At 36.9% G+C, this 26,730-nt stretch overlaps 1 protein-coding gene across 3 annotated transcripts in view; it reads left to right on the forward strand.

The window, feature by feature from the left end:
• ATP2B1 (ATPase plasma membrane Ca2+ transporting 1) overlaps positions 1–26,730 on the forward strand; it is a 122,466-nt gene that overhangs the window by 84,395 nt on the left and 11,341 nt on the right. For all 3 annotated transcript variants that reach the window (XM_073900527.1, XM_073900528.1, XM_025882349.2), the window contains exons 8-18: positions 712–873; positions 2,560–2,774; positions 5,096–5,338; positions 6,653–6,894; positions 9,371–9,608; positions 13,977–14,156; positions 14,821–14,908; positions 15,281–15,387; positions 22,019–22,210; positions 22,456–22,669; positions 23,118–23,329. In XM_073900527.1, the coding sequence (XP_073756628.1) occupies positions 712–873; positions 2,560–2,774; positions 5,096–5,338; positions 6,653–6,894; positions 9,371–9,608; positions 13,977–14,156; positions 14,821–14,908; positions 15,281–15,387; positions 22,019–22,210; positions 22,456–22,669; positions 23,118–23,329 (2,093 nt within the window). The remainder of the gene's footprint in view (positions 1–711; positions 874–2,559; positions 2,775–5,095; positions 5,339–6,652; positions 6,895–9,370; positions 9,609–13,976; positions 14,157–14,820; positions 14,909–15,280; positions 15,388–22,018; positions 22,211–22,455; positions 22,670–23,117; positions 23,330–26,730) is intronic.

The raw sequence follows: 26,730 nt of genomic DNA on the forward strand, positions 1-26,730 counted from the left end.
CCAAAAATATATCTACTGTGTCCTGTATTCATCCAAAAGTAGGATACATGTAGCAAGGGAAATCAACAGTTTATGGTAACTTGGGTTAACCTCTTCTGCCAGTGCCTTAATCATGCTGCCTTCACAATGGCAATAAGATTTTTAACTATGATTTGTGGTAGTAAGCTAAGAAAAATCCAGATGTAGGTAACTTTCAACTTCAGCACTTTAACTGGTTTAACATTGGTTACTATATCATTGCTAGGAAAAATGTGTAAGAAACAAAATATACAACTTGAATGGTTTTTTTGCATTTATTTAGGTCTGTAAACATATGTACATTTTTCTTCATGGTTTACACATAATGTTCTATTATTGTCATAAGTGGGAGGGATTTATAGTGTTTGGATATGAATCTTATCAAACACCACATGGGGGAAGAGAAGTGATTTGGTATTAGTTCTTAGTTTAAGGATCCCTTGTTTCTTCTTCTGCCTCATCCCTATTACCTGGCACAACATTCTCAAATGTCTGGTTTGAAGATTCACAACCTAGTGTCACTGTTGTCTTATTTGCTCTGGCTAGACATAGACCCATGCACACACAACGCTGAATATTTAAAGCTTTTCTAGTTTGTATAAGAAACTGATTTGTTTCAAAAATTGTTTAAAATATTAATAGTTTTGTGTGCCTTTAAAAATGTAGTGAGGTTTTATTTGCTCTTACACGTAGCAAAAGCCCAGGATGGTGCAGCCATGGAAATGCAGCCTTTGAAGAGTGAAGAAGGTGGAGATGGTGATGAAAAAGACAAAAAGAAAGCAAATTTGCCAAAAAAGGAAAAATCTGTCTTACAAGGGAAACTTACAAAGCTGGCTGTTCAGATTGGCAAAGCAGGTATGATATACAGAAGAAAATAAGGTTTTGCTTTTAAAATATGCTAACCTTCTGCTTGAAAATGGTCTTTTGACCCACTTAAGGCTGCAAATTGTTGCTCTGTGAGTGGAAGGGGGTTTAAAAATATTCTCCCTTTTATCCACAGTATACCAGGTCTTTGAGTTATTGCAGATCCTCATGATATCATTGCAGCTTAGGGACTCTTACCCCATTATACGTGGTAGGAACTAACTAATAAGTGGTCAGGTTAGGATTAGTGCCATACTGCCCAGTTCACAAGCCCATACGCTCATCTCTGAATTTCTCAGGATTTCTGGGACCAGTAGAGAGTGCTAGCAGTGTGGGTACTCAGAGCAGATTACCCACTATATTTTATTTTATTTTTTTCAAAAGATTGATTGATTGATTAAGAGAGAGAAGGAGAGAGAGAATGTATGCGAGTGAGGGGAGGGGCAGAGGGACAGGAGGAGGAAGGGAATCCTTAAGCAGACTCCTTGCTGAACGCAGAGCCTGATGCAGGGCTCAGTCTCAGGACCCTGAGATCATGACTTGAGCCAAAGTCAAGTGCCAGACACTTAATCAACTATAAGCCACCCAGGCGACCCCCAACTATATTTTAATAAAAAATTTCACCACACATTTTGCTCATCTTTTTACTGACCATGAAGAAAATTAGGTATATGTTTTTCTAAAAATTACCATTTACTTAAATTGAAATGCTTAGTTGGAGCACCATCCTGGTGAGGCTGAAGTTACTAAATTGCTATCCTCACTAGAAAACACCTGTTAGTAAAACTACTCTAGGGTGGAGAAAAGCAGCAGAAGCAGAGCTCTTAGCTAAAAACAGAGCATGCCCTCCAGCAGTATCATCCATGTGAAAGAACACGTGGATAAATCAGCATATACTATTAAAATCGCTTAAATTATATAATTCTACTTCTTAGAAGTATGTTGGAAAAAGTGAGGTTTTGCTTCTGTTCTGAGTAAGTTTATCCGAATAGCAAATACTCGCTTTTTGTAATATATAGCCACAGGGTAATACTGCTTCAGTGTTGGGGAAAAGGGTGGATTTAAGATAGTTGGATTATTAGGTGCAGATACGTGGATTTGTCTTATTTTTTAGTACTCATTTGTAATAGGCTAACAAGTAAACAAAATAGATAAGTGGTTTGTAAAACATGAAGCACTGAGGGTAGATGAAAAAATAACAGTTGAGAGAGTTAATTTTTTTAATAAAAGACATAGGGTTGAATATTTAATTCCAAGTCTCCCCATTGATCAGATTTTTACCAGCTTCTCTTTCAACAGTAAGCAGTTGCCAATGTATAAAGTACCCACTTACTCTAAGCTTTTGGTATTTTCCTTGTCGTTGCCTATTATTTTCTCTTCGCTTTAGTAGAAGGCAGGAAAAATTTAAGTCTAGGAAACAATCATAAACACTTTTCTACCAGTTCTCCTGGGGACAGGGCTATACTTGGAAGCAGAAATTAACTCTGACAATGCCAAATGATGAGTTAGGTGCAATTAAAAAAAAAAGTAACAATTTCTCAGAGAAATTTAAGTATTCTCAAACGAGTGGTAATTTCTTCTGGTGGCTGATATGTAACTGACAGTGGGGAGTGTCTGGACTACTGAAATAATGACATTTTTTTCTTTTCCTTTTCTTTTTTTTTAATATACTGAAAGGTTTGTTGATGTCTGCCATCACAGTTATCATTCTAGTATTATATTTTGTCATCGATACCTTCTGGGTTCAGAAGAGACCATGGCTTGCAGAGTGCACACCGATTTACATACAATATTTTGTGAAGTTCTTCATTATTGGAGTTACAGTTCTAGTGGTTGCGGTACCAGAGGGTCTTCCCCTTGCTGTCACTATCTCCCTGGCTTACTCAGTCAAGGTAAGCAGAAAAGGGTTAAGTTGCTTTACTAAGTTTAAAGCTTTCATTAGTAGAGAAAATTCACACCTGTGGTGACTCTTTTCTTTCTGGTTCTGAAAGTAGGAGTTTTCCAGAAATTTATAGTTAGTTTCCCTTAGAAATGCTGTCACAGCCCCCCGCCCCCCCCAAGTTGAAGGTCTCTATACATCGAGATGTATACATTTCCTCACAGGGCAGCCTTGACACAAAACCGAGCACAACCCCGCGAAGCAAAGTTCTGGCTTAATTTTCACTGTTACATGGTAGTTATGTTGCAAGTCACATCACCTCCCTTTTCTCCATCTGTGAAATTAAAGTAAGAATGCGTGTCATTGCCCTGTGGGAAAACAGCATAGAGGCTTCTCTCAAGTTGAACCTTCTCGGCACTCCTTGTTTGCACTCTTCTGCCCTCATCACAACACAGCCGAGCTTCCACACAGTAGGCAGACTCCTGTTTCTGAAATAGAATTCAGCTACATTATTTCCTTACATCACACTGAGAAAAAATCCAAGCTCCCCGTGGCCTGCAGCGTCCGGCCCGGTGTGGCCCTGCCGACCTCTTGGTGCTCCTCTGGTCCAGCCTCACCAGCCCTCCCGTAGTTTGTCACATAATCCAGGGCCCATTCGCTCTCCCTGTAAATCACCTGCTCTCACTCTACTCAGTCTCTTCCAGTGTCACCTGTAGTAGTTGACGCCTTTGCTCACTACTGTTTACCTAAAGTTGTAATCTGGTTGAAGGTTACTAATTTATTTAAATAATTTTACATCTTATATGGAAAAGGTGAATTGGATTTTTAAAAAGGTTTAGCTTGGGCAATTTTGACCTTTCAGAATGGCTTTGCGGGTAAAATTATACTTAATGGGAAGAAGGCAGCTCTTGTCAATTTTCTGGTGTTAAGTTAGCTATTCTTAAGTAGTATTGCTGATGGTGATGAGCAATATAAATAGTCATGGTTTCTGCTGGGGCACTCTGATCTTTAGTATTCCATCGTATTTTACAATAAACCCGTCAAGATAAGAATATTTTTTGCTTACTGTTTGAGTTTATTTTCTTTTCAGGCATTTAACATCTTTCATTTCAAATGGTAAATGTTTCACAGTGCAGTCACCTGTTTGTCTTTTTTTCGATGTTTTGAAATAATTAGAAGTTTTAGACACTGATCATTTTATCAGTACTGTCAGTTCATCTTGAGTAGTCATCAATAACATTAATTTTTCAGTTGATCAAAAAGATACAGGCAGAATTAATTTACATTAATAGAAAATGAGGAAGAGCATTTTAACTACTGTTCTTTAAGCTTTTATTAAATGTTTAGCCCAAATGTTACCAATTAAGTTCTTTTTCATGGAGGTGTGTAGTCTTTCTGGATCTTTTATTAGTACTTTGTGAAATTGAGCACCTGTTTTTTCACTGTAGAACTTCATTCTTTTAATCTTAAATATTCATGCAAATCACACGTAATTTGGGAGGTACACCTCTTCTGCATATTTATTTCTTCAAAGAACCAATTTTTGCAGTATCTTGCATATCAGTAGTCACAGAATACATGTAAAATAGCTCTGTCATTTTTAACCCATTCTACATTTTTGAAAATGAATCAAGCATTTTAACTTAAATGCCTTTTGGGGCTACTGTGAAAACTCTTAGTTTTTTTTTGAAACTGTTTTGCTCTTGTAAATAAGAGGAAGAGAGTAAAAAAGAGGAAGTGATTACCCTAAGGATGAGAATGCCAGGTGTACCAGCATATGGAAGAGATATAAATGACCCATTCTGGTTTTGATACGTTATCTCAGTCGATCAGAGTCAAAAAGAAAAAATCAGACAACTGTATGCCCACAAGCTCTGTATTTTAACTGACAAAAGCTACTTTTTCCTTGGTGATTTGTTTTCCACTTTGTAAGGAGACATAATCCTTAAATGTCATACACTTTTACAATGCCATAAGTACCTCTGTACTTAGAATGCAGATTGTCATTGCTCTTACGTAATGTGAAGACACTTCACAGAGGCTGTTGGAGGCATATAATCAACATGATTTGCATACGAGTGTAGGTATCTGTATTCATTTACTAGATTATGTTATGCATTGGTAAAAAAAAAAAAGTACAGAAAGCTAGTATACCCTTTAGCTTATTCAAATAGGTCAAATATACTAAAATTCTTCCAGTATTAAATTAATGCTTTATATTGTATATAGCTGGGAGTTTAGTTCTTAATTAAAGCACTTTACAATTTTATATCATGAGTGGTTTTGTATGTAGCTTAACTAGGTGTTTTTGTTTTTTTGTTTTCGTCACCATAGAAAATGATGAAAGATAATAACTTAGTAAGGCATCTGGATGCTTGTGAAACCATGGGAAATGCTACAGCTATTTGTTCAGATAAAACAGGGACATTGACAATGAACAGAATGACGGTTGTTCAAGCTTACATAAATGAAAAACACTATAAAAAGATTCCTGAACCAGAAGCCATTCCACCAAATATTTTGTCCCATCTTGTAACAGGAATTTCTGTGAATTGTGCTTATACATCAAAAATATTGGTAAGGTTTTTTTAATAATTTATATATGAAAATTTTTAAATGTGTAGTACTAGACTGTGTATGTAGCTCTTCAGACCTACCCTTATTGGAGAACTGGATGTGTTAAATTTTTAAGTCATATAGTCAGATAATGTAAGTTTCTTTAATACAATTTGCATTACAAGAAAGACCTGTTGATCAACTTACACCTTGTTTACTTGCATTTTCCTCCTATATTTTGAATTTCCCATGTTCAGAAACTCTGAAGTCTTACAACAAATTCTTAATTTTAAATTCTTATTAAGCATATTTTGTGAAAGACCAGGCTATCTTACTGTAGAAAGTCAACTCTCAATTTTCTAGAGAAAATTTTGAAGCCAGATTTCAACTTAAATTAATATGTTCTTAACTGTGCTTGCTATATGCTCTGTTTGGTTACTCAGTAGATCCTACCAATGAAGTCATCCTTAGACCTTTTGAAACTAAGTAAAGTAATTCTAGACTTTGTGCTGCCTTAGAATAAAATATTCTTAACTTTGCAAGTTAAAAGTCTTACTTGCAACATAAAGTGTGGAATTGCTTGAGAGTTGGTATGTGTTCTAGTGATTTATGGATGAAGACCATGAGCAGAATTAATACTAAAACTTGTCTAGTGAAAATACACATGAATTGGATTATTAGCCTGAAAAGTTATGGGATCCTGGTTCTAGATCTAGCTTTGCCTTTTACTAGCTGAAAGTCTGAGCTTTACTTTCTTCAGTTTAAGTAAAGGTGATCACATCTGGCCTTATTACTATAGTGATAAGTATATATAAGGTGGTATTTGTGAAGATACGATGAAGGAAGTAAAGCTTTTATATACAAATATTTAAGGCAGCAGTGCTTTAAGTTTAAAAACTTGTATAGTAGATTTAATTTTGAATTATTTAAATGTTCAATGAAAACAGGAAGAGAAAAGGAAAGGAATTAAAATTTATTAAATCTCACTAGGTGTCAGGAACCAACTTTAAACTTTACATGCCTTATCTCACTTAATTCTTGGGTCATAAGTGCACCTGTTTTCCAGTTGCTGAAGCCAAGGACCACAGCAGTGGGATAACTTGCCAAAAATTCACTTAGCTAGTAACTGGCAGGGCTGAGCTTGGAATCCATGTCGTTCTCACCTCAGAGATCCTTTCTACCGTACCTTTTTGTGTCCCTCTTTGAAATGCTGATATTTACTAGAAGTTTCCTATGTAGTTTTGTTTTAGAATGTCGCATTCTATTTTACATTATAAGTTAAACTGTCATAGAGAAACAAGATGATACTAGCTTCTAAACCTTTTTCTCTTATAGCCACCAGAGAAAGAGGGTGGATTACCTCGTCATGTTGGTAATAAAACTGAATGTGCCTTGTTGGGACTTCTTTTGGATTTAAAACGAGATTATCAGGATGTTAGAAATGAAATACCAGAAGAAGCACTGTACAAAGTCTACACCTTCAATTCTGTTAGGAAGTCCATGAGTACTGTCCTGAAAAATTCAGATGGAAGTTATCGAATATTCAGCAAGGGTGCATCTGAGATAATTCTGAAAAAGTAAGAGTAAAATGCTTAGATGAATAAATTGCTCACTATAGTTGCTTTATGGAATACCTACTATGTTGTTACTGTTGCTATTTCCTTTTTTGTGAACATCAGGCATTTGATAGGACCTCAGAGCTTTTCAGTATATTTTAATGGTATCTAGATATTTGCCCACGGTATTCTGCCATTTTTGTACTTCTGCTTCTTTTGTTTCATAGTATTTTGCTGTAGGGAAAATGTGCCCATTACATTCAGTCTGGTAGACTTAATAAAGTAAACCTTGATCTTTGCTTTTAGACATGTTGATTCCGTTGTTATAGAGGATAATGAAAAAGGCCTCCTGGGAAGAAAAACTCATGTCTCGATCTTCAACACCACACTGTAGATAGTGAGCTCAGAAAATGTGATGAATGAATTACAGAAAGTTCTTAGAATAGCAGAGCATTAACACTAGATCTTAAGAATTCTCCTTTTATATCAGAGTGAGGTTTTAGGTCTGTGCTGCTGCACTGTGATATTTAAATATTTCTTGTCATTTTAAGTGGTCATCTTTCTCTTTTACCTGTCCTTTTACAGACGAGTCGTTTCAGTTTTGACATTATACACTTAGGTATAATTTCCCTAATGTTTGTATGTTATTAGAGGTGTTGAAATTATTTTGGTTTCCTTAATTCCAGTAGAGAATTTAAAAACACAGTTTAAGAGCAGCCTTGGAGAATTAGAGCCCATTGGAACTTCTAACATTTAAAGAATTTTTACTTTTAATTTGCTTATATGTAGCTTATAATCCAGTGTTAATGTTGCATGACAGATTATATTCTAACAGGTTTAAGAGACGGGTCTATAGATAAATTACTGAAATGGCAGCACATGACAGATGGTTACAGAGTTTTAAGATGAGATCATTGTCATATGAGAGATACGGCACTTCAGATAGGTTTTGGTATGAAGTGAGAACATCAAGGTGAAGGAAGCCACGTCAAAGGCTTGGAGGTGGGACTACACGGGCCATATTGGGGAGGTAGCAGGTCGCATCATTCAGCTCAGTAGTCGTGTGCCTTTGTGACACCCAGGCCACATAGAGCCTTCTTCCCTTTATTGAACACTTGGTTATCTGATGTCAGTGTGAAAGGTTAGAAATCTGTCTCATCCATGTCTTGCTGAATAGCAGATAGGTGATACAGGAAAGATTTTTGAATCAAAACCAGATCGAGCTTTTTGACCACCAGCTCGGTGACAGATAAAATGATGCGTATGAAATATCTAGCTTGCAGTCTGATAGATAATAGTCCCACAGTAATATTTACATTTTGTTGCAGGGGCTCTTACACGTTAGGCTAAGCAGGAAAAATTAAGTGGGCCAGAGGATGTAACTGGAGTATTTTTTTCATCAGGTAGTTGAATGACCAAATCTGTGATTGAAGATAATTCTTACATCAGGAAGTAAGGTCGGTTGGAGGGAAAGAAAGGATGGGCTGTGGACAGATAATTCATTTAAAAAGCTATTAAACACTAGCTAGAGCTTGAAGTAGGAGCCGGGAGAAGGCAGCAGCAGGGGGAACACAAGGAGAGGCAACATTGAGGAGACTGTTAAGAGGACCAATTTGGGGACTTAGGAGCTGATACTGTATAGGTGATGCAGAAAAAGGAAGTGTTCAGGTGAGATTTTTAGATTTACATTGGAATTGTTGGGGCTGATGGTGATGTTGAGGAGGCAGCGTTTAGATTTGCACGCAGTAGATCTAAGGTGTTGCTACAGTGTCCAAATGGAGCTACTCAGCAGTGATGGAGAGCTTTGGAAAACCACCAAAACAAAGTTGTGGATTTGGCAGTCACCCACCCAGATGCAGGAGGAGGTGACCTCACCAGGGGAGAGGAGCAGAGAAAGGAGTCATGAAAAAGAAACATTAACTAGGGAAGTACATAGTGTGACTTTTATTTACTACATAACTAAAATTTCGCAGTTAGTGTCACTGAAAAATAAAACTATATTGGCATTATCTCTCTCATTTCAGTAGAATGCTTATTTTAACAGTAAGTTATTTTTTTCTTTCATGGTTAAAACAATATAGGTGGTGAAACAGCATCTCAGGTAAGGGGTTGATTAAACTTGCCTTTTTACTTTAAAAGGAGACTATTTGTGAATTTTGTGTTCAAGTTAATGCCTAATTCTGTACCAGAATGGACAGGTGTGTAGTTTATTCTCCTCTGCCACTAGGGGTTCTTTGTGAAAATTTAAAAGCATTGCATTTCCAAGAGAGAAGATTTAGAGACTATCTAGAGTAACTGATAAAAGTGGAGAACTATCAAGTGAGAATCATAAAAAGTAGAAAGCCAATGTGATTTAAGTCTCTGGAAATGCAACATATGTAATTCTCTAAATTCCAGATGTCAGATCCCATGATTTCTAGCCCTTCCAGTTCACTTAAATGGCACTAACCATTATTTTTGTTACTTACTGATGTTTGGATTCAACATTTCCTTTTAGGTGTTTCAAAATCTTGAGTGCTAATGGTGAGGCAAAAGTATTCAGACCAAGGGACCGTGATGATATTGTAAAAACAGTGATTGAACCGATGGCATCAGAAGGCTTGAGAACCATATGTCTTGCATTCAGAGATTTCCCAGCAGGAGAACCTGAACCAGAGTGGGATAATGAAAATGATATTGTCACCGGCCTTACGTGCATTGCTGTTGTGGGGATTGAAGACCCTGTGAGACCTGAGGTGGTGAAACGTTCTGTGCTTTTTCATGTGCAGACTCTCTTACCCAGGGGATCCAGGCACTGACTGGAATCAGCTTTCTAGTAACATTCTTGGTGTTTGTGTTTGTGATTTTATTTCTTTTTTCCTGGGTGAATCCAAGACAGGTGAAAAAATAGTGCTTGCGACGTATATGCTACTTAATGATGGTTTTTAATTAGACCGCTTCTCTTTGGGATCTTACGTACTGACAGCACCATAACCTAGCACAGTGCCTTGAGCTGGGTAGGTTTTTCAGTTGATATTTATATTAAATTATAGATGCATTAAGTTATTTGTTTTCACGGTCTCTAGACCAGCACTGTTCAGTAGAACTTTCTTGTGATGATAGAAGTTTTCTATATGTCGTTCCCACAGTAGCTCCTCACCACATGTGACTGAGTTTTTGAAGCGTGGCTAGTACAACTGAAAAACGGAATTTTTTTATTTAATTTTAATTTAAACATCCTGTTACCTTATTTGACAGCATGCATCTATACACTTTGCTTTTTCTGTTTAAGTCCTTTATTTTAAAGTTTATTTAGCAACTATGTGCCAAGCATTATACTAGGGTATATTCCCTGGCCTCAAAGACGTCACTCTTGGGTGGGAATGGACAAACATGTAAATATAATCCAGGATGTTAGTACATTGTTAGATTTATCCAGAGCATGTTATACAGGCACAGAACATGAGCCCCCAACTTTGTTTAAAGCAATAGCATCTTTTTAATGAATTCTTACTGTGTGCCAGATACTATGCCAACTGCCTTACATGTGTTATTTCATTTAATATTCACCTCTGTGACTTACTACTCTCACTTAACAGATGACAAAGATCGAGGTGTATAGAGGTTAGCTCTAGACCATAGAACTAATCAAATCTGGTTTTGTCTAAAGCATGTGTACTTAAAGGATGCTATGCTCTGTTAACCACTGAAGGGGTCAGGTAAGACTTCTGGGAGGTTAATTACCTGATCTGAGTCTTAAGGGATGCTGTGTTAGCTGGACCTCAAGGGACAGTTGTAAGCACATTCTGAGCAAAGAAGCAACATGAGTAAAAGCACAAAGGTAAAAGCAGCTTTTGTTCAATGACTATCAGCTAATTGATTCAACACCCAATGTGTAGTACCAGGTACTTTTTTTAGGAACTGGAAATACTGCAGTAAGCAAAATGGTTACTAAGTTTATCTTCTAGAGAAGTAGACAAACAGACAAAATGATAAATACTTGGACAGTATGCCAAGTGAAAATATATTCTGTAAGGAATAAGACTTGGTCCCTGCCCTCAGGGGCTTTACATTCTGGCTGGCATATGGGGGGAGTTGGGAGGGTGATAACCAGCTATGACAATTACAAGTGTGAAAAGGGCTATAAAGGATATGCTCAGGGTGATGAAATTAGGTAACTTAGACCACATTAGGAGATCTCCGAAGATAAGACATTTGAACTGAGATCTGATAGCTAAAAGGGAGCCAAACATATTAATTGCTGCAAGAAGAATATTCCAGGCAAATGGAACAAAAAATTCAGAGAGCGGGCTGAGGGTGAGAAAGTATTAGCTATTTATTTCAAAGATAGAAAGGAGGCTAGTGTGGCCGTAAGTGTGGACAAGAAGGGGCAGATAAGATTATCTTTGGTCTTACAAGACAATTAGGGTTCTGAATTTTATTCTAAAACTCAGTGGGATGTAATTAAAGAAATTCAGGCTGGGAAGTAACATAATTTGTGTTGTTAAGATACTATTTGGGGTACTGTGTAAGAAATAGAAAGAGGAAGTAAAGCAGGGAGGCCAGAAGATAATTGCAGTGATCCCAGGCAAGAGATGATCATGGCTTAGCACTACATATAGCGTGGCAGGGAAGGTGAAGAGGAGGAGATGACTTCAAATGGAGGTAGAACCAATAGGAATGAATCTGTTGGGTTTGAATATACTATTCTTGACATTGTTGAGGTGTCTGAAACATCTGAATGTATGTCATGTAGGCATTTGGACCTGCTAGCCTGAAAGTAGCGTAGGCTGGGATGCTCACCTGCGGGGCTCCAGAAGATCTCCTGAGGAGAGTATAGCCTCACAATTAGATAGATGTCCTACAGAGGAGGGACAGTCAGTCTCCTTGCATCTCTAGGTGAGTGGTAAATGACACTACCAATGGAATAAGAGAATCAGAACCTGCTGCCTATTTAGAAATGTTGAAATATCCAGGTGGGTAATGTTTGGTTTCCTTTTGACCAAAGGTTAGCAAAGTTTTTATACATTGATTTATGGCTTAACTCTTACCTAAATGTAGTATTAGATCACGGTGTCTACCAACTTTTGTCCTTTGGAAAATAGATTGCTATTATCATGCTCTTGGCATTGATAAAGAGTTTCATCTTTTTTTTAAACATGAAAGTGGCACTTAATTTTTTTAGCATCACAAAATGAGACGGATGCTTTGAGACTAACGTGAGACAATGTAATATAAAGCAGGTTTTTCTCTGTGGGTATGGTGGGCTGTATTTCTGATACAGAGAATTTTGCTGAATTAGCTATCTAGAATAAATCCAGCTTTATTGAATTTGCATAGGTACTTGAACAAGATTCTCTTCAGTTTCTTATCTGTAAAAGTGGAGGTGGTTTGTGAGCTTTATGTGGAGGTATTTGGTATGGTTAGTGGGCCATTAATAAATGTTAATTTGCCCTTCTTAAATATTATTTGCCACATGGTTTTAACCCGAGACCAGTTTCTCTGTTATTCACTGTCCCTATATTCCAGATGATCTCAGGATACCACCCAATCAGTGAATGCTTGGGTGGACAATTTGGGGTTACTTTTTATCTCAAATGAGATATCAGGATATATATTACATTTTATACAGCTAACCAGTGTTTTCAAAATCAAATATTGATTTTTTAAAATAATGTATATGCTGTACAAAGACAATTTTGTCTAGATAGGTCATGAAAGCTGCTTCCAGAGACATGACATTTAAACTGTATTTACAGTAGAAGTCATAAACCATCAGCCTGCAAGGCCAAATTTAACCTTCAGTCAAATTTTCCTTGGACAGTGTGGGTGTGGGGATATATGTGTGTGTGTGTGTGTGTGTGTGTGTGTGTGTGTGTAAAGCATTATGTATTGAGAGAGCACACACAAATGTAGGTTTCTGCTTTCTCTTAAAGTGGTAGGTTTTGTCAACATTGGGCATTTATTCTACCACAGTGAAAAAAAAAAAAAAAGGCTAAAGCCAGAATAGCTTTAGGCATTAGTGTTGGGTTCGGTGTTTTTCTTTTATGTTACCCGCATGGCCCAATAGGCATTTGCATTTGCAGCCTATGCTCCAGAGGAATCAATATGGATTTCCTGGTTAGAGAAGAGCGGGAAGTATTTCCTAGTCAAAGGGAATTGCCAGAAGCAGAAACACAGAAACAATATATAGATTATTCATCCATCAAGTTGTATCATAGAGAAAAATTCTAGATAAATCTAGAAATTTGAGGTTCAAGTGTGATACTCTATTATACCAAGAACTTTGCAGCTTATAGTATTAACAGTAGAGAAATCATCATGTATTTTTAAGAAAATCTATTAGAAAAATAATTCTATCAGGTATATCAGTTGTTTTACAGGAGAAACAAATGTAAAGACGGGATACCAGTTAGAAAGCAATTTTCAGTAGTTCAGGCAACAAGCAGGGAAGACAAGGTGCAGGGAAGGTTTGAGGTAGAATTCAAGGACTCATTGTCCTTTAAAGGTGGGTAGAGTAAGTGAGATTTGGAAGAGGTCAGATGACCCCTAGGTTTCAGTTAGGTAGATTTTAAAAAACATGGTCCCCTTTTTGGACACCCAGATTCCACTGTCCCTTCTCTGATGGAATTATGAACCCAACACTCACAATGAGGTGGGAGAAAGATGTAGATTTGAAAATTACTAGCACATACATGACAATTAAAGGTACAAGTTATCCTTAAAAGATACGGCGGTGGCGGGGAGTGAGCTACCCATAACACACCAACATTTTACTCTCGTGTTGTCTGGGCAATAAAACTGGAAAGATAGAAAGCCAACCAGAAAAGAACTGCATAATGGTTGGGGAGGGGGGCATTTTAAGAAGCCTTTGGTAAATAAATAATGCAAACAAATTAAGTAGGATCACAACTGAAAATGAAGCCTGAACTAGGACTGTGGCAGTAGAAGAGGAAAGAAGAGATTACCGGGAGTAATTCAAGAAATACTGAATATCTTGAGATGAAAGGAAAATTGTCATTATTTGTAGGACTATGCAGTAATGCATTATTTGTTCAGTAAGTTTTTTTTCCTTTGGAAATACTTATTTTCTTTCGTAATACGAATTTTTCTTTGTAAACTAGGTACCAGAGGCAATAAAGAAATGTCAGAGGGCTGGAATTACTGTGCGGATGGTCACTGGTGATAATATTAATACTGCTCGGGCTATTGCCACCAAATGTGGCATTTTACATCCTGGGGAAGATTTTCTGTGCCTAGAAGGTAAAGATTTCAACAGAAGAATACGAAATGAAAAAGGAGAGGTAAGGGTTTCTTTAGTTTTTATGTTGGTGTATTTTTCATATAACATATAGAATATGCACTGTGTGTTACGCATCACACATGAAGACATGCAGCCTGCACCTAAGAAGCAAAAATACTAACATTTTAGGAAGTGAAAGAGACCTAGTGATAGAGATATTTCTCCTAAAGGGAGTGAGCACTTCTTTTTTTTTTTTTTTTCCCAGTGTAGGCCAGTTTCAGAAGTATAATATGTATAAGTGAATATGGGAGGAAGAGTTAGAAAAAGCTGATACAGAGCATATTTTAGGGCACCTCAAACTCTGCGCTTTTTATACTATGTTAAGGAGTTTTTATTTTCATAGGCAGTGGGAAGCTTTTTAAAATTTGATATTATAATGATATGTATATATAATAGTGGTTCTCAAACTTGAGTATGCATTAGAGTGACCTGGAGAGCCTTTTAAAAACGTTGATTGCTAGGCCCCCAACCCAGAGGATTTGATAAGATGATAGGTTTGGGGCCTTGCTAAAAAATTCACATTTCTGACAAGTTCCCTTGGAGTTGCTGATGGTGCTGGTCTGTTAACCACGCTCTTGAGAACTGCTGATACATATGCCAGAAAGCTAATTTGGGAATTATAAAACTAGGTTTGGGTACATTTTAACTTTCACAAACATTTATAGATTGAGCAAGAGCGGATAGACAAGATTTGGCCAAAGCTTCGAGTACTTGCAAGATCATCTCCTACTGACAAACATACACTGGTTAAAGGTGAGTCGATTTTACAGTTACTTCAGTTTGTTAATACAGAAATGTGTTCTGTTTCCTGAAGTGGTGGTAATAGATATCGAATAATAGATTGGATCTTGGATATTATCTTTTCCAATAAAATCTTTTGACATTTCCTTTTGACACCTTCCATGAACTGTGTTTATCTTCATTAAAACAGGATATTGCTCCTAGTGTAACCTTAGTTTCTGGACTTGGTCCTTGTCCAACATCTCAGCAGTTTCCATTTCTCTCTGTTTGTTTGTTTATTTTTAACCTCAAGTCTGTAAAACTGGCTGGTCAGGGTACTCTGCAGAATCACCTTGTTAATTAAAGGGGATATTTTTACAGTACAAATACTTACTTTTGTTTCAGGTATAATTGACAGCACTGTATCAGAACAGCGCCAGGTTGTAGCTGTAACTGGTGATGGTACAAATGACGGCCCAGCACTAAAGAAAGCTGATGTTGGATTTGCAATGGTAGGAACTTAACCTGTTAAATATTGAGATGTAATTTACTGGCTGAGTTGTTTGTTACTAGATTGCTGTTGACTATTTGAGACAGAGCACACGAGTGGGGGGAGGGGCAGAGGGAGAGGGAGAAGCAGACTCCCTGCTGAGTGTGGAGCCTGACACGTGGCTGGATCCCAGGACCCTGAGATCATGACCTGAGCCAAGTCAGGTGCTTAACCAACTGAGCCACCCAGGTGCCCCACTATTGATTTTAAACACTGTCCTTCAAGATTTGAGTGAAAATGTATGTGCCTAAATTGGTTTATAAGTCTGAGTAGTTTGTAACCACATTCATTTGATGCAGTGAAATCTGGTTAGAAGATGACTCTTGAAGAACTATAACATCATACATCTACCTTGTACTCTGCAAAATATATAAATATCTCATCTGATCTGAACCTTACAACAATCCTCTTAGGAGATAGGCTTTGAACGAGAGAGAGAGAAAGTGTGTGTGTGCGTGTGTGTGTGAGAGAGAGAGAGTTAAAAGTATAATTGAGAGGGCGCCTGGGTGGCTCAGATGGTTAAGCATCTGGCTTCGGCTCAGGTCATGATCCCAGGGTCCTGGGATCGAGTCCCGCATGGGGTTCCCTGCTCCTTGGGAGCCTGCTTCTCCCTCTGCCTCTCTCCTCTCTCTCTCTCTCTCTCTCTGTGTCTCTCATGAATGAATAAATAAAATCTTTAAAATATATATATATAATTGAGAATCTTCCGTTCAACTGAAAATGTCTGTTAAGATTAACTGAATGTCATCATTTCATATATAATAGCTATGATCCTTTTTTGATTGGAAAAAATCTACCCCCCCAGTCTTCAGTTTAGATTTTTATTATTTAAAGTGCTAGAAAATTTCAGCATTTCATTATTATATTCTTATACTCTAGCCATAGTACTGATGGAGTATTTACTATAAAATTGGTACCATGAAATACAGATGCTACATAAATGTTTAATGATTGAAATTAGGTTGTTTTATATCTCTGAATCAATTTCTTGTAGCCTTTCAGTGTTTGACTGAATATTCAGCGCCATAGAAAACTTAAGTATTCTGTTTAATTTTAACTTAATTTTTTTTAAAGATTTTATTGATTTGACAGAGAGATAGCAAGAGAGGGAACACAAGCAGGGGGAGTGGGAGAGGGAGAAGCAGCCTTCCCGTGGAGCACGGAGCCCGATGCGGGCCTCGAACCCAGGACCCTGGGATCATGACCTGAGCCAAAGGCAGACACTTAACGACTGAGCCACCCAGGCACCCCTTAACTTAATTTTTTGAAAATACAGGTCCGTAATCACAGTTCTCGAATCTAAAAATCTGAAAACTGAAATTTCTTTCCTAAATTTGCAGCAGACTCATTTGACTCCAAAACTTAATTCTGAACGGATGTGAGGAAGTTATTTGTCCCACTTAATATGAACAGTCATAACCATTGTATAGATATTAATATGTTTTTATGGGGTGCTAACCCCCTCTGGGAAAATTTGTGATAGAAGATAAGTGCCTCATTATCTTTCTAAAATGTGGGAGACTTGAATTCTGAAACATAGTCTGGCCCACAGGTTTCAGATACAAGAATGTGTACCAGTGTTTATTTGTATAATTTGTCCCCCTCATATTGTGCTGTTAAAGTAGGGGTTTAGCAGAACCATCACCATGGTGGCAGCTTTTCAGCAGGCATGAGAGGGATGGAAGGAGGAAATTATGCGGGTGAAGTGCTCTCAGCCAATAGCTGTGAACCCATAGATCCCCACCCTGCACTATTCCAGACTCATTACGGTTAGCACACTTGTCTGAACTTCTGAAAACTTGTGAAAAGTAGCCGAAGGGAGAAGGAATATTTAAGTCCTGTTCCTTTGGCTGTGGGCAAACAGGATCATTATTCACTGTAGGGACACAAGATCACTCTGCTGCTCCTGAGGATTTCTTTGGGACAGCTGACCAGGAAGGCATTTACTTACAATGCATTTTAAAAAATAAAAGGCTTTCTTCCCAAAACTTCAGTGTTGCTAAGGGCTTTCAATACACACAGGTAAATATAGTATTAAAAATAGAAACACAGTACAGCCGCTGCTTTGTTTCATTTTTAAGCCCTGAAGGTTTTAGGCCCATTGTACCTCCTTTTTTTAAGGTAGCACATCAAAAATCTAAATCTATTTTAAAAGACAAAGAATGACTTAAATTTCAAAGCACTTTTGTTCAGTCAAGCTTGAGTTTACTTTGTGTATTTATTCAGTTTTCCAATTTCATATTTTAAAGGACAAATTATTTGGCTTGAGTTTTTAATAGATACCTACAAGAAATTGCTGTTGATTAGTCCTTGTTAAATTTGTCCTATTTGCAGGCAGAAATAGCATTTTAGAATATACTATCTATATATTCTCTCTCTATATATGTGTGTGTTCTATATATGTGTGTGTATTTACACTCTATATATTTAGAAAAGTCAACATTAAAATAAAATTTTCAACAGTAAAATAAGATTTACAAAAGGACTCTAAGCACATTACTAGCTTGTGAAGAGGTCTGGCTTTATCTCTATGTGGCCACTCTACATAGATTCCTTTTGATTGCAAGCCTCCATGGTAAATTTAAAATATGATTATATTATTTTATTATATTGTTCTTACCAAAATTGAGCAGAGCATAACATACAGATATTTCTGTCTTCAAAGCCTGAATGCCATGATGGGTTTCTATAACCAAATACATCTTTGGTAATAAAATCTTCCCTAAGGTAATTAAAATACTGTCTTTTTAAACTTCGGATTAATAAAGGATTTGTTTGTTTATTCTCCAAACATTTAGAAGCTGCTTTCAGTATTCTGCCCAGAAACATTAGAAGTGAGTAGTTATCTCCTAAAGGTTCAGCACACAGGGAAATAAATAAATCAGAGCATAGTGGCAGCCAGTGAAGGACTAAACACAACACAAGGTGTGCATCCAGGCAGAAGACTCTGCCTGGAGAGACTGGGATAGGTTTTCTGAAAGGAGTGCCATTTGAGTTGAGGGAGAGAAGAGGAGGTGGAGAAGTACAGCTTAGGGACCCTCTTGAGCTGTAAGAAGTTGAGCTTGTCTAGAAGAGGGTGTGCTCTTGGAGGAGAATGGGCTATGAAACAGGAGGACTGACCGGCGGCACCTGCAAAGGGCCTTGAATACTGAGATGAGGAATTTGTTCTTTCATCCAGTAGATCAGCCCTTCCCAAGCAGACCGATGGAGTAGAATAAGTTTGGAGATTCACAAGCAAGGCAGCACGTGACTCAGAGAAGCTCATAAAAAAGCTATTTAACTTTTTCTGATGGAAGTTCCCCAAACTTACTTGATGGTGGAACTCATTTTTATTTGGACACCGATTAACATCCCAAAATTACTTTTTAAATTTTGAAGGATTTTGAACAAGGGAGTGGTGAGATTTGCATTTGAAGAAGACAGGGAATGATTAGAGGCAGGAAAACCTTGAGGCTTAGATGTTGCACATTAAAAGTAAAATATTCCGATTAGAAGCTAGAGGCTTTTAAATTAAGATTGTTCCCTCATTGAATATTTTTGAGAAAAACTTGATTTGAACTTTGTTTTTGTGTTTATCAAAACAGTAAATGCATTTAAAAAGGTCATTTTATAAGACTTACTTCTTAAGTCCCGTACCACAAATTACTTCTCCCAGCTCGTTTTTTTGACAAAAGGAAACCAACTGTTTTAGCTGTTTGTTTCCCTTAATTGTTTGCCTCCATATATCTAAATGACATGATGGTGCTTTTTTATTTGTTAACTATAAAGCACTTGCTACTGACTTCTCACTGAGGAAGATTAGGATTTTTACGGGCTCACCGGGCACACACCACTGTCACCTCTATAATGCGTACTGCACACAACCTGTTCTGTCATTTTCCCCCCAGAATTAGATCATAATTTCGGATAGACCAGTATACAGTCCTTACAGGGACTGTAAAAGCTGTTCTAAGCTGAGCTGTGTAGTCTGCCATCATGAGTCTTACTTCCTTGAACAACTTCTTGTATTCCCTATAAATTGTCTTTTTCATTCCCTTTTTAAATCTATTTTTTATTTTAAACCTATTTTTTTTTCAATGTGTTCACTTTTGTGCTTAGTTTTTCTAGGTACTTAACACGAATTCATCACCAAATTCTCCATTCTTTACATCCGAATCATCTGGCACTTTTACATTTTTACCTTAGAAATACCTCTTCCAGACCTTCCAGCAAGCTTGAGTGTGTGTGGACTCTGCCAGGCCTGCTACCCAGCTTTCTTGTTGTTCTCCATACCTGAGGATTTCCCTTTCCTCTCTCATGTCAGACCTGGTATTTCCTGGACTCGATGTCATTGTCTGTTTTGATGTACTCCCTCATGGAGTAACGCTATCTTCTCTAATAGCTTTCTAAGGAAAGTTTGAGAATTAAACTTTTTCATAACTTTTATGACTGAAATCTCCACCCCCTCTTCTCACTCTTGATTCTTAATCTGACTTGGTATAAAAGTCTCATTTGAAAATCAATTTTTCACTGAAAATTGTGAAGTACCATTCTGAATTTTGAACCGTGTGTGTGTGTGTGTGTGTGTGTGTGTGTGTGTGTGTGTGTGTGTTTTCCCTCTTTCCAGAGATCTATATGTCTTACCTTAGTTTCCAGTCTTCTGAAATGTAATGATGTTTTCTCATAGAACAACTCTCTACTATGAAATAAACTCATTCTTCAATTTTGTGAAATTTTTTTATACTAGTCTTATTTTGTCTCCACCATTTCTTCTTTTGGAACACCCACCCCCGAGTTCTTGAACTGCTTGGACTTACTATCTTTTCTCTTTTTTTCCAGCTTACCATAACCTTTGTCATCTTGCTTTATTTTCAGGAACATTTCCTCAGTTTCTGTTTGTTTTTTTTTTAATTTCTGTGATCATATATTTTAATTTCCAAGAGTTATTTTTGGATCTCTAACTTTTTCATTCTTGTTTTAGCATTCTATCCATGTTTCATTGATGTACCTTTTACCACTCTAAGGATTTGACTTTTTAGAATAACCTTCGTCTCTGTAAGAGTTTGTGTCTCCATTTGCCTTTTTTTTTTTTTTTTTTCCAATTTGCCTTTTGGTTTAGTCTTTCCTCAGATGTCAGGTGATTGATTCTTGGTTGTGTCTGCATATTTACTTGTGGAAAGCTGGAAAGCCCTGGGCCTTTGGGTGGGATTTGTCAACCAGAAGCTTCTCAGTAAAGTGGTCTGGCTTGGCTATTTCACTTGCTTAGTGTACCTTGAATTGCAGTATTTTCAGGTCTTTTCTCTTCAGATGATTGGATTTCCCAGAAAAGAATCTTCAAATCTGCTACCCAGAGGGCACTCCTGAATACTGGTGTTTTGGGAAACAAGGAGAAAAAGAAGGTGGTGGTCTCAACGCTCATTAAGCAGAGTTACTCTTAACCCCTTTTTTCAGTGTAGCACTCCTATACTGAGCAGTGCTTGGTATTCCCGAGTTTGGACCCTCTTTGTCATACTCAGTCTGATAAATTATCAGGCTGTCTTCTGCCAGGTCAGAGGGCATGGCAAATTGCCACTTGGCTGCATGGACTTGGGAAGGGGCCTTGAGGATCTAGCTGCCTTTTCTTTTAATTTTGTTATTAACCTACAACACCCGTACAGAAAAGTGCCTACGACATAAATGTACAACTGAATGGATTATCACAAGTGAGCAGACCTGTTCTATGCAAGGCAAGAAATAGATTATTACCTGTACCCACAGATGCTTCAATCACATTGTCTTCTAAACATTGCCCTGTCTCTCTGTAAAGATAACTAGTATTCTGAAGATAACTTTTGTCTGTTTCCAAACTGTGAACATAAGAATCTTACATATTCTGAGTCCCGCATCCTTTATTCATCATTATGCTTATGAGATTTGTCTGTGTTGTTGTATATCACTGTAGTTCACTCATTTGTATTAATCTACAACTTATTAACCCATCCCATTCTACTCTTGACATAGTTGTTTTTAGTTTGGACCTTCTAGGTACTTCTTTAGTGTCTCTGGTACACTATCAAGAAATCCTTCTGTTTTCATTCACATCTTTACCCCTCCTTCCAGTGCTACCTGGTGCTGCCAAGTACTGAGCCTTATGTAGGAGAGTCTGAGCCTTATGTAGGAGAGTCTGTTGTGCAAAAAAACTTAATTCTCTGTTCTCCCTCGTACTGGCTTAGGATTCAGCTTTCTGGGGTCTGCCAGCCAACTTGCTATTTTGTTATCTCCTCTCCAGCCTCTTAAGATTTCCTTGCAGTATCTCCTTTCCCATTAACTTTGATTCTGTGAGTTTTTATTTTAATATATCTTTTTGTGTGACTTTTGGGGAGGAACTTGGGTTATGCCTGTATGCATTCCTCCTTTTTTTTAAATCCAATTTGAACTTTATACCTTATTCTTTGATTTTTGCTTAGGTGGAATCTGAGATATTGTAGAATAACTATTACCTTCTTTTAAAGTACATTTAAGTCATTAGTCATTCAGTATAATGGTAAATTTTGGTTTATCATAGACTATCCTTTCGGATACTTGAAAGTTATATTTTAAACGTTTAGTCTAATTCACAGAATTTTTTGTATTAGGGTATCGCTGGAACTGACGTAGCTAAAGAAGCATCCGACATCATTCTCACAGATGACAACTTCACAAGCATTGTTAAAGCAGTTATGTGGGGACGAAATGTCTATGACAGCATCTCCAAATTTCTTCAGTTCCAGCTCACTGTTAATGTGGTAGCAGTGATAGTTGCTTTCACGGGCGCCTGTATTACTCAAGTAGGTTCACAGTTTTGTTTTGTTTTTTATTAAAACGTGTTTGTTTTAAAGCAGAAATGTGTGTCTAATCTACCATTTTAAAGTACTTAAATATTTGAATAACCTGAAGCTTAATATTGTAGGTTAATTAATATGAAAATGTAATCCTGTTCTGTTCTTTGAGTTTTTAAATACAAAGGGCTTCCTGAGAATTGCTGAGTCCCTGAATAGTTGTGAATGTCTATTAGGAAACCTATCTTTTCTAGGATTCACCGCTTAAGGCTGTGCAGATGCTGTGGGTAAACCTCATAATGGATACGCTCGCTTCCCTGGCTCTGGCAACTGAACCCCCCACTGAATCTCTCTTGCTTCGGAAGCCTTATGGTAGAAATAAGCCTCTCATCTCACGCACGATGATGAAGAATATTTTGGGTCATGCATTCTATCAACTTGTAGTAGTCTTTACACTCTTATTTGCTGGTAAGAATTCAATGCCTGATAAAGCTTCGGTTGTTTTTGTTCCAAGCTAATATCTCAGATGTTCTAATGTTGCCAATTCTTCAAGAACATAAGTTGTTCTGTTTCTCACTGCCCATTTGTCTTTACTTTCTCCTCTTTGTCAGTGGATGTTGCTAGGGAAGCACTGTGATAGATAGTGGGAGGAAGTAAATAAAAAGAGTCCTGATTTTTTTTTTTTTTTTTGTCCGAGCTCTGCCACTAACTTAGATATCGTAATTTTGGGGCTTCAGTGTCCACATCTATAAACAAGAGAGTTGTACTAGATAACCCCAGGTTTCTTCCAACTTTTCCTGTGCTGTCAGTCAAGATCAAATAAAGGTCTGGCTGGGTTGTATAATTGCATAATTTTCTTGAAATGTTAAATTATTTTGTATGATAATTACAAAGTAGTAATTTTTCATTCTTTCAGGAGAAAAGTTTTTTGATATTGATAGTGGAAGAAATGCACCTTTGCATGCTCCTCCTTCGGAACATTATACTATTGTTTTTAATACCTTTGTGCTGATGCAACTTTTCAACGAAATAAATGCCCGGAAAATTCACGGTGAAAGAAATGTGTTCGAAGGAATCTTTAATAATGCCATCTTCTGCACAATTGTTTTAGGCACTTTTGTGGTACAGGTGGGTAATTGGAAAAGATAGTTTCAAATTTGATGATCATGTGGGAGATATTAGATAAACAGTTACCTTATTCCAGAAATTGTTTGCTGCATGTGTAGGACTTCTATGTATTAGCTTAATGACACATAAAGAGTTTTAAATACCACATGTCAAGTGAAAATGTACTCTATCCTGAAATTCCACATATGAGCAGAGTGTATTAAGCTAATAGTATTTTAATTGCACTGCTGATTCTGTGGTTGTGATACTTTACGCATAATCTGATACCGATTGTTCATTCTATATCATTATCAAAACTTACAATTTTAATGTTATTTAAGGTAAATCTTACTGTTTAGCAGTTTCTAGTCTAACTAGAGTGATCACTTAATGGCTTCGAGCAATTGGTAGTTAATTGTATGTCTACGGTTAAGTTTATTAAATAATAGTACTTGAAATGAATATTCTAAAATTCATGTGATTCTGAATGCTGCTTCCTGAATTGGTACATGCCAGTTTTTGATTTTGTAATACAGCTGACTCTTGAACAACACAGGGAATGGGGCATCAACCCCTACACTCTCCCCACCCCAATCCACCCCTGCACAGTCAAAAATCTGAGTATAACTTTTGAACTCCCCCAAAACTCTTAATAGTCTACTCTAGACCACAAGCCTTACGAATAACATAAATAGTCCACACATATTTTGCAAGTTATATATATAATTCTCACAATAATGTAAGCTAGAGAAAAAGTGTTACTAAGAAATCATAAGGAGAAAATACATTTACAGTACTGTACTGTGTTTACTGAAAAAGTGTAAGTGGACTTGTGCAGTTCAAATCGTGGTGTTCAAGAGTCGCCTGTCCCGTCAAAACAAGATTGAACTGAGGTTTTTCAACAGAGGAATCAGACAGTGATGGGGCTTGGTTCAAAATGAAGACTGAAGAATTTTAAACAGTTTATTCAGCCATAGCTTGTGTACTCTAGGTACAAACCCTAGACTTAATTGTTTCTGTAATAATTGTTTCTGTTTCAGCCTTCAATTTCATAAACTTTAGGAGAAATGTTGCTTACTTCCAACAAGTATTTTCTGGATTCAGGTTTATAAAAAAGCATCATTCATGATATGTTAAAATTTTAGCTTTTACTTGCTATAAAATTGGATTTATGTTTTTAATATATGAGGACTGCAGAAAACAACTGCCTCTCTGTCTATCAAACAAATCTGGTAACTTGGTTCCCAGCAAAAATTGATATACCCAAAACAGTTTAATGGGAGGTGTCATTCTTCAGTGCCTTATAAATAAGCCAGTACTACTTAAAGTGTGGTCTGTGGACCAGCTACTGGTCCATTTATTACAAGTCCATGGTGAGATAAGGAGCATGTGTCGGAATATAAATCAACAGCTTCATTAATCACACTGTGTTTCAAGGGAGGGTTTTTTGTATTGTTGCTGGAGGTGTGTGTTTGTAGTAGTAGGAGTGATACTGCTATGCAAACATGCATCAATTTATACTCTAGTGCCTATTCCTTATCTACTTATCATGGAGCAGCGCTTTGAATAGCACTTTTGTAGACAGTTTCAGCTGGGTAGGAAAACATGGCCCTTGATTTACACATATCTCATTCTGTTTGTTTCTAAAACAGTCTAGCCAAAGTATTGATTATAGAGCAGAGGTACCTGAAGGGAGGGCTTCACATTATAAGTTGTATTAAATTTAATTTCTGTCTCTTTCATTTACTAGCTGATTTTTCTTCTTACCTTTTTTTGTTTTGTTTTTGGACAGATCATGAAGTACATAATAATCCTTAATTCTTTGTAAATATTTTACCTCTCTTCTACTTGGTAGCAGTTAACACAGAATCGGTGTTTTCCCAAAATAATGTTTCATGAAACATTGATTCCTTCAGTTGCTCTTACATCCTCAGATAAGTATAGGAAGTACTGCCTATGTTACTACCTCTTGGAGTTTCTTAAAGCAGCATAACATTATAGTTACAAGTATAAACTTAGGAGTCAGCCATCATGGGGTCAAATCATTGTGTGACTCTGACAAGCTGCAATTTCTTCATCTGTGAAATGGGGATGATAATATGAGGTCACATCACAGAATTACTGAAGCATTAAGAGAGACCATGCACGTGAAACTCTGAGCTTACTCCCTGAAAGGGAAATACTCAAATGCCGGCTGCCTTTTTTTTCCTTTTCTTTCTTTATTTTTTTAATTAACAGCTCAAAGGCTTTGGGAAATCCTACAGTTAAGAAACTTGTTGGACTCTGTTTAATACAGCTACTTCTCAATTTTAGAAGATAGCACCTAATTCAAGCCTCCCTCAGCACACGTTTTGGAAATGCATCTGTGCCCAGTTACACAATTCTGTAGTATCATGTTGATCTAAGGTATATATTAAAGAGTATGTGGAAATTTAGTCTCTTGTTCTTAGAGGTAAATGCCACAAGTAATTAGACAGTTTATTCCTTACAACTCTAAAATGCAAGATGATTTTTTCTTACAAAACTGAATCACTCCAATCATATTAATCATGGATTATTTGCCTAGCATCTTAATATATGCCTTTCATGTCCTTATTATACCAAAAGATAAAGGTTAAATTTAAAAAAAAAAAAAGGAAAACACTCACAGAAATAAATGTTTGAGCTTTCATGCTTGTTTTCTTGGTTTACCAAAGAAAATTATTTTAATTTGATACCTCTATTAAAATCAAAGCAAAACTGCCAAATTAGTTATAATTGACTGGTTGGGTTACTGAAAAACAGTTGGGACTCCATCTGTACAAGTGTACAAATAATCTTGACTTTGAAAAACAGTGGAAATGACAAATACATATCACTTGAATTTGAAATCTAGTACAGCTACAAAGAACGGAGTTCATACCTTAAGAAGTTTTAAAATGTTGATACCAAATTGATTCTCTTCAACTTCAGTATTAGGCAGCTACTGACTGCCATATCCAAGAGAAGTCTGTCAGACTCACAAGAAGGTGAATATTGATATTTCTTAATATTCCTATGTACGGTTTTAGGTCCTTGAAAGTAAGGAGAGAAGCATAAGCACTGTATTAAGGATTTCATCTCTGCTGGTCATTGGTCTTCTTTCTATTTGTAAGGGAGAGCACATTTCTGAGGGTATACCACCTAAGTAAGCACCGTATCTCATAGAACTTTGCAAATTGCTTGTCCTCTCTTACCATTCATATTTGTCCTGACATCTAAATGTGAATTAAGAATGAACAGCTGTGTAGGAGGAAAACAAGAAAGATTGATATATTATCACGTTCACGTTTCATAATATATGGTATTTTCCACAAAAGTACACATCTTTCGTGGAAAGGCATAAATTATTCAGAGAATTACACTAAATACAAGGGAATATAGTTACTTGGATCATATTGGAA

The sequence above is a fragment of the Callorhinus ursinus genome, unplaced genomic scaffold (genome assembly GCF_003265705.2).
Source record: "Callorhinus ursinus isolate GAN/ISIS: 27379988/994484 unplaced genomic scaffold, GSC_fseal_2.0 scaffold14, whole genome shotgun sequence".
Taxonomy (NCBI): domain Eukaryota; kingdom Metazoa; phylum Chordata; class Mammalia; order Carnivora; family Otariidae; genus Callorhinus; species Callorhinus ursinus.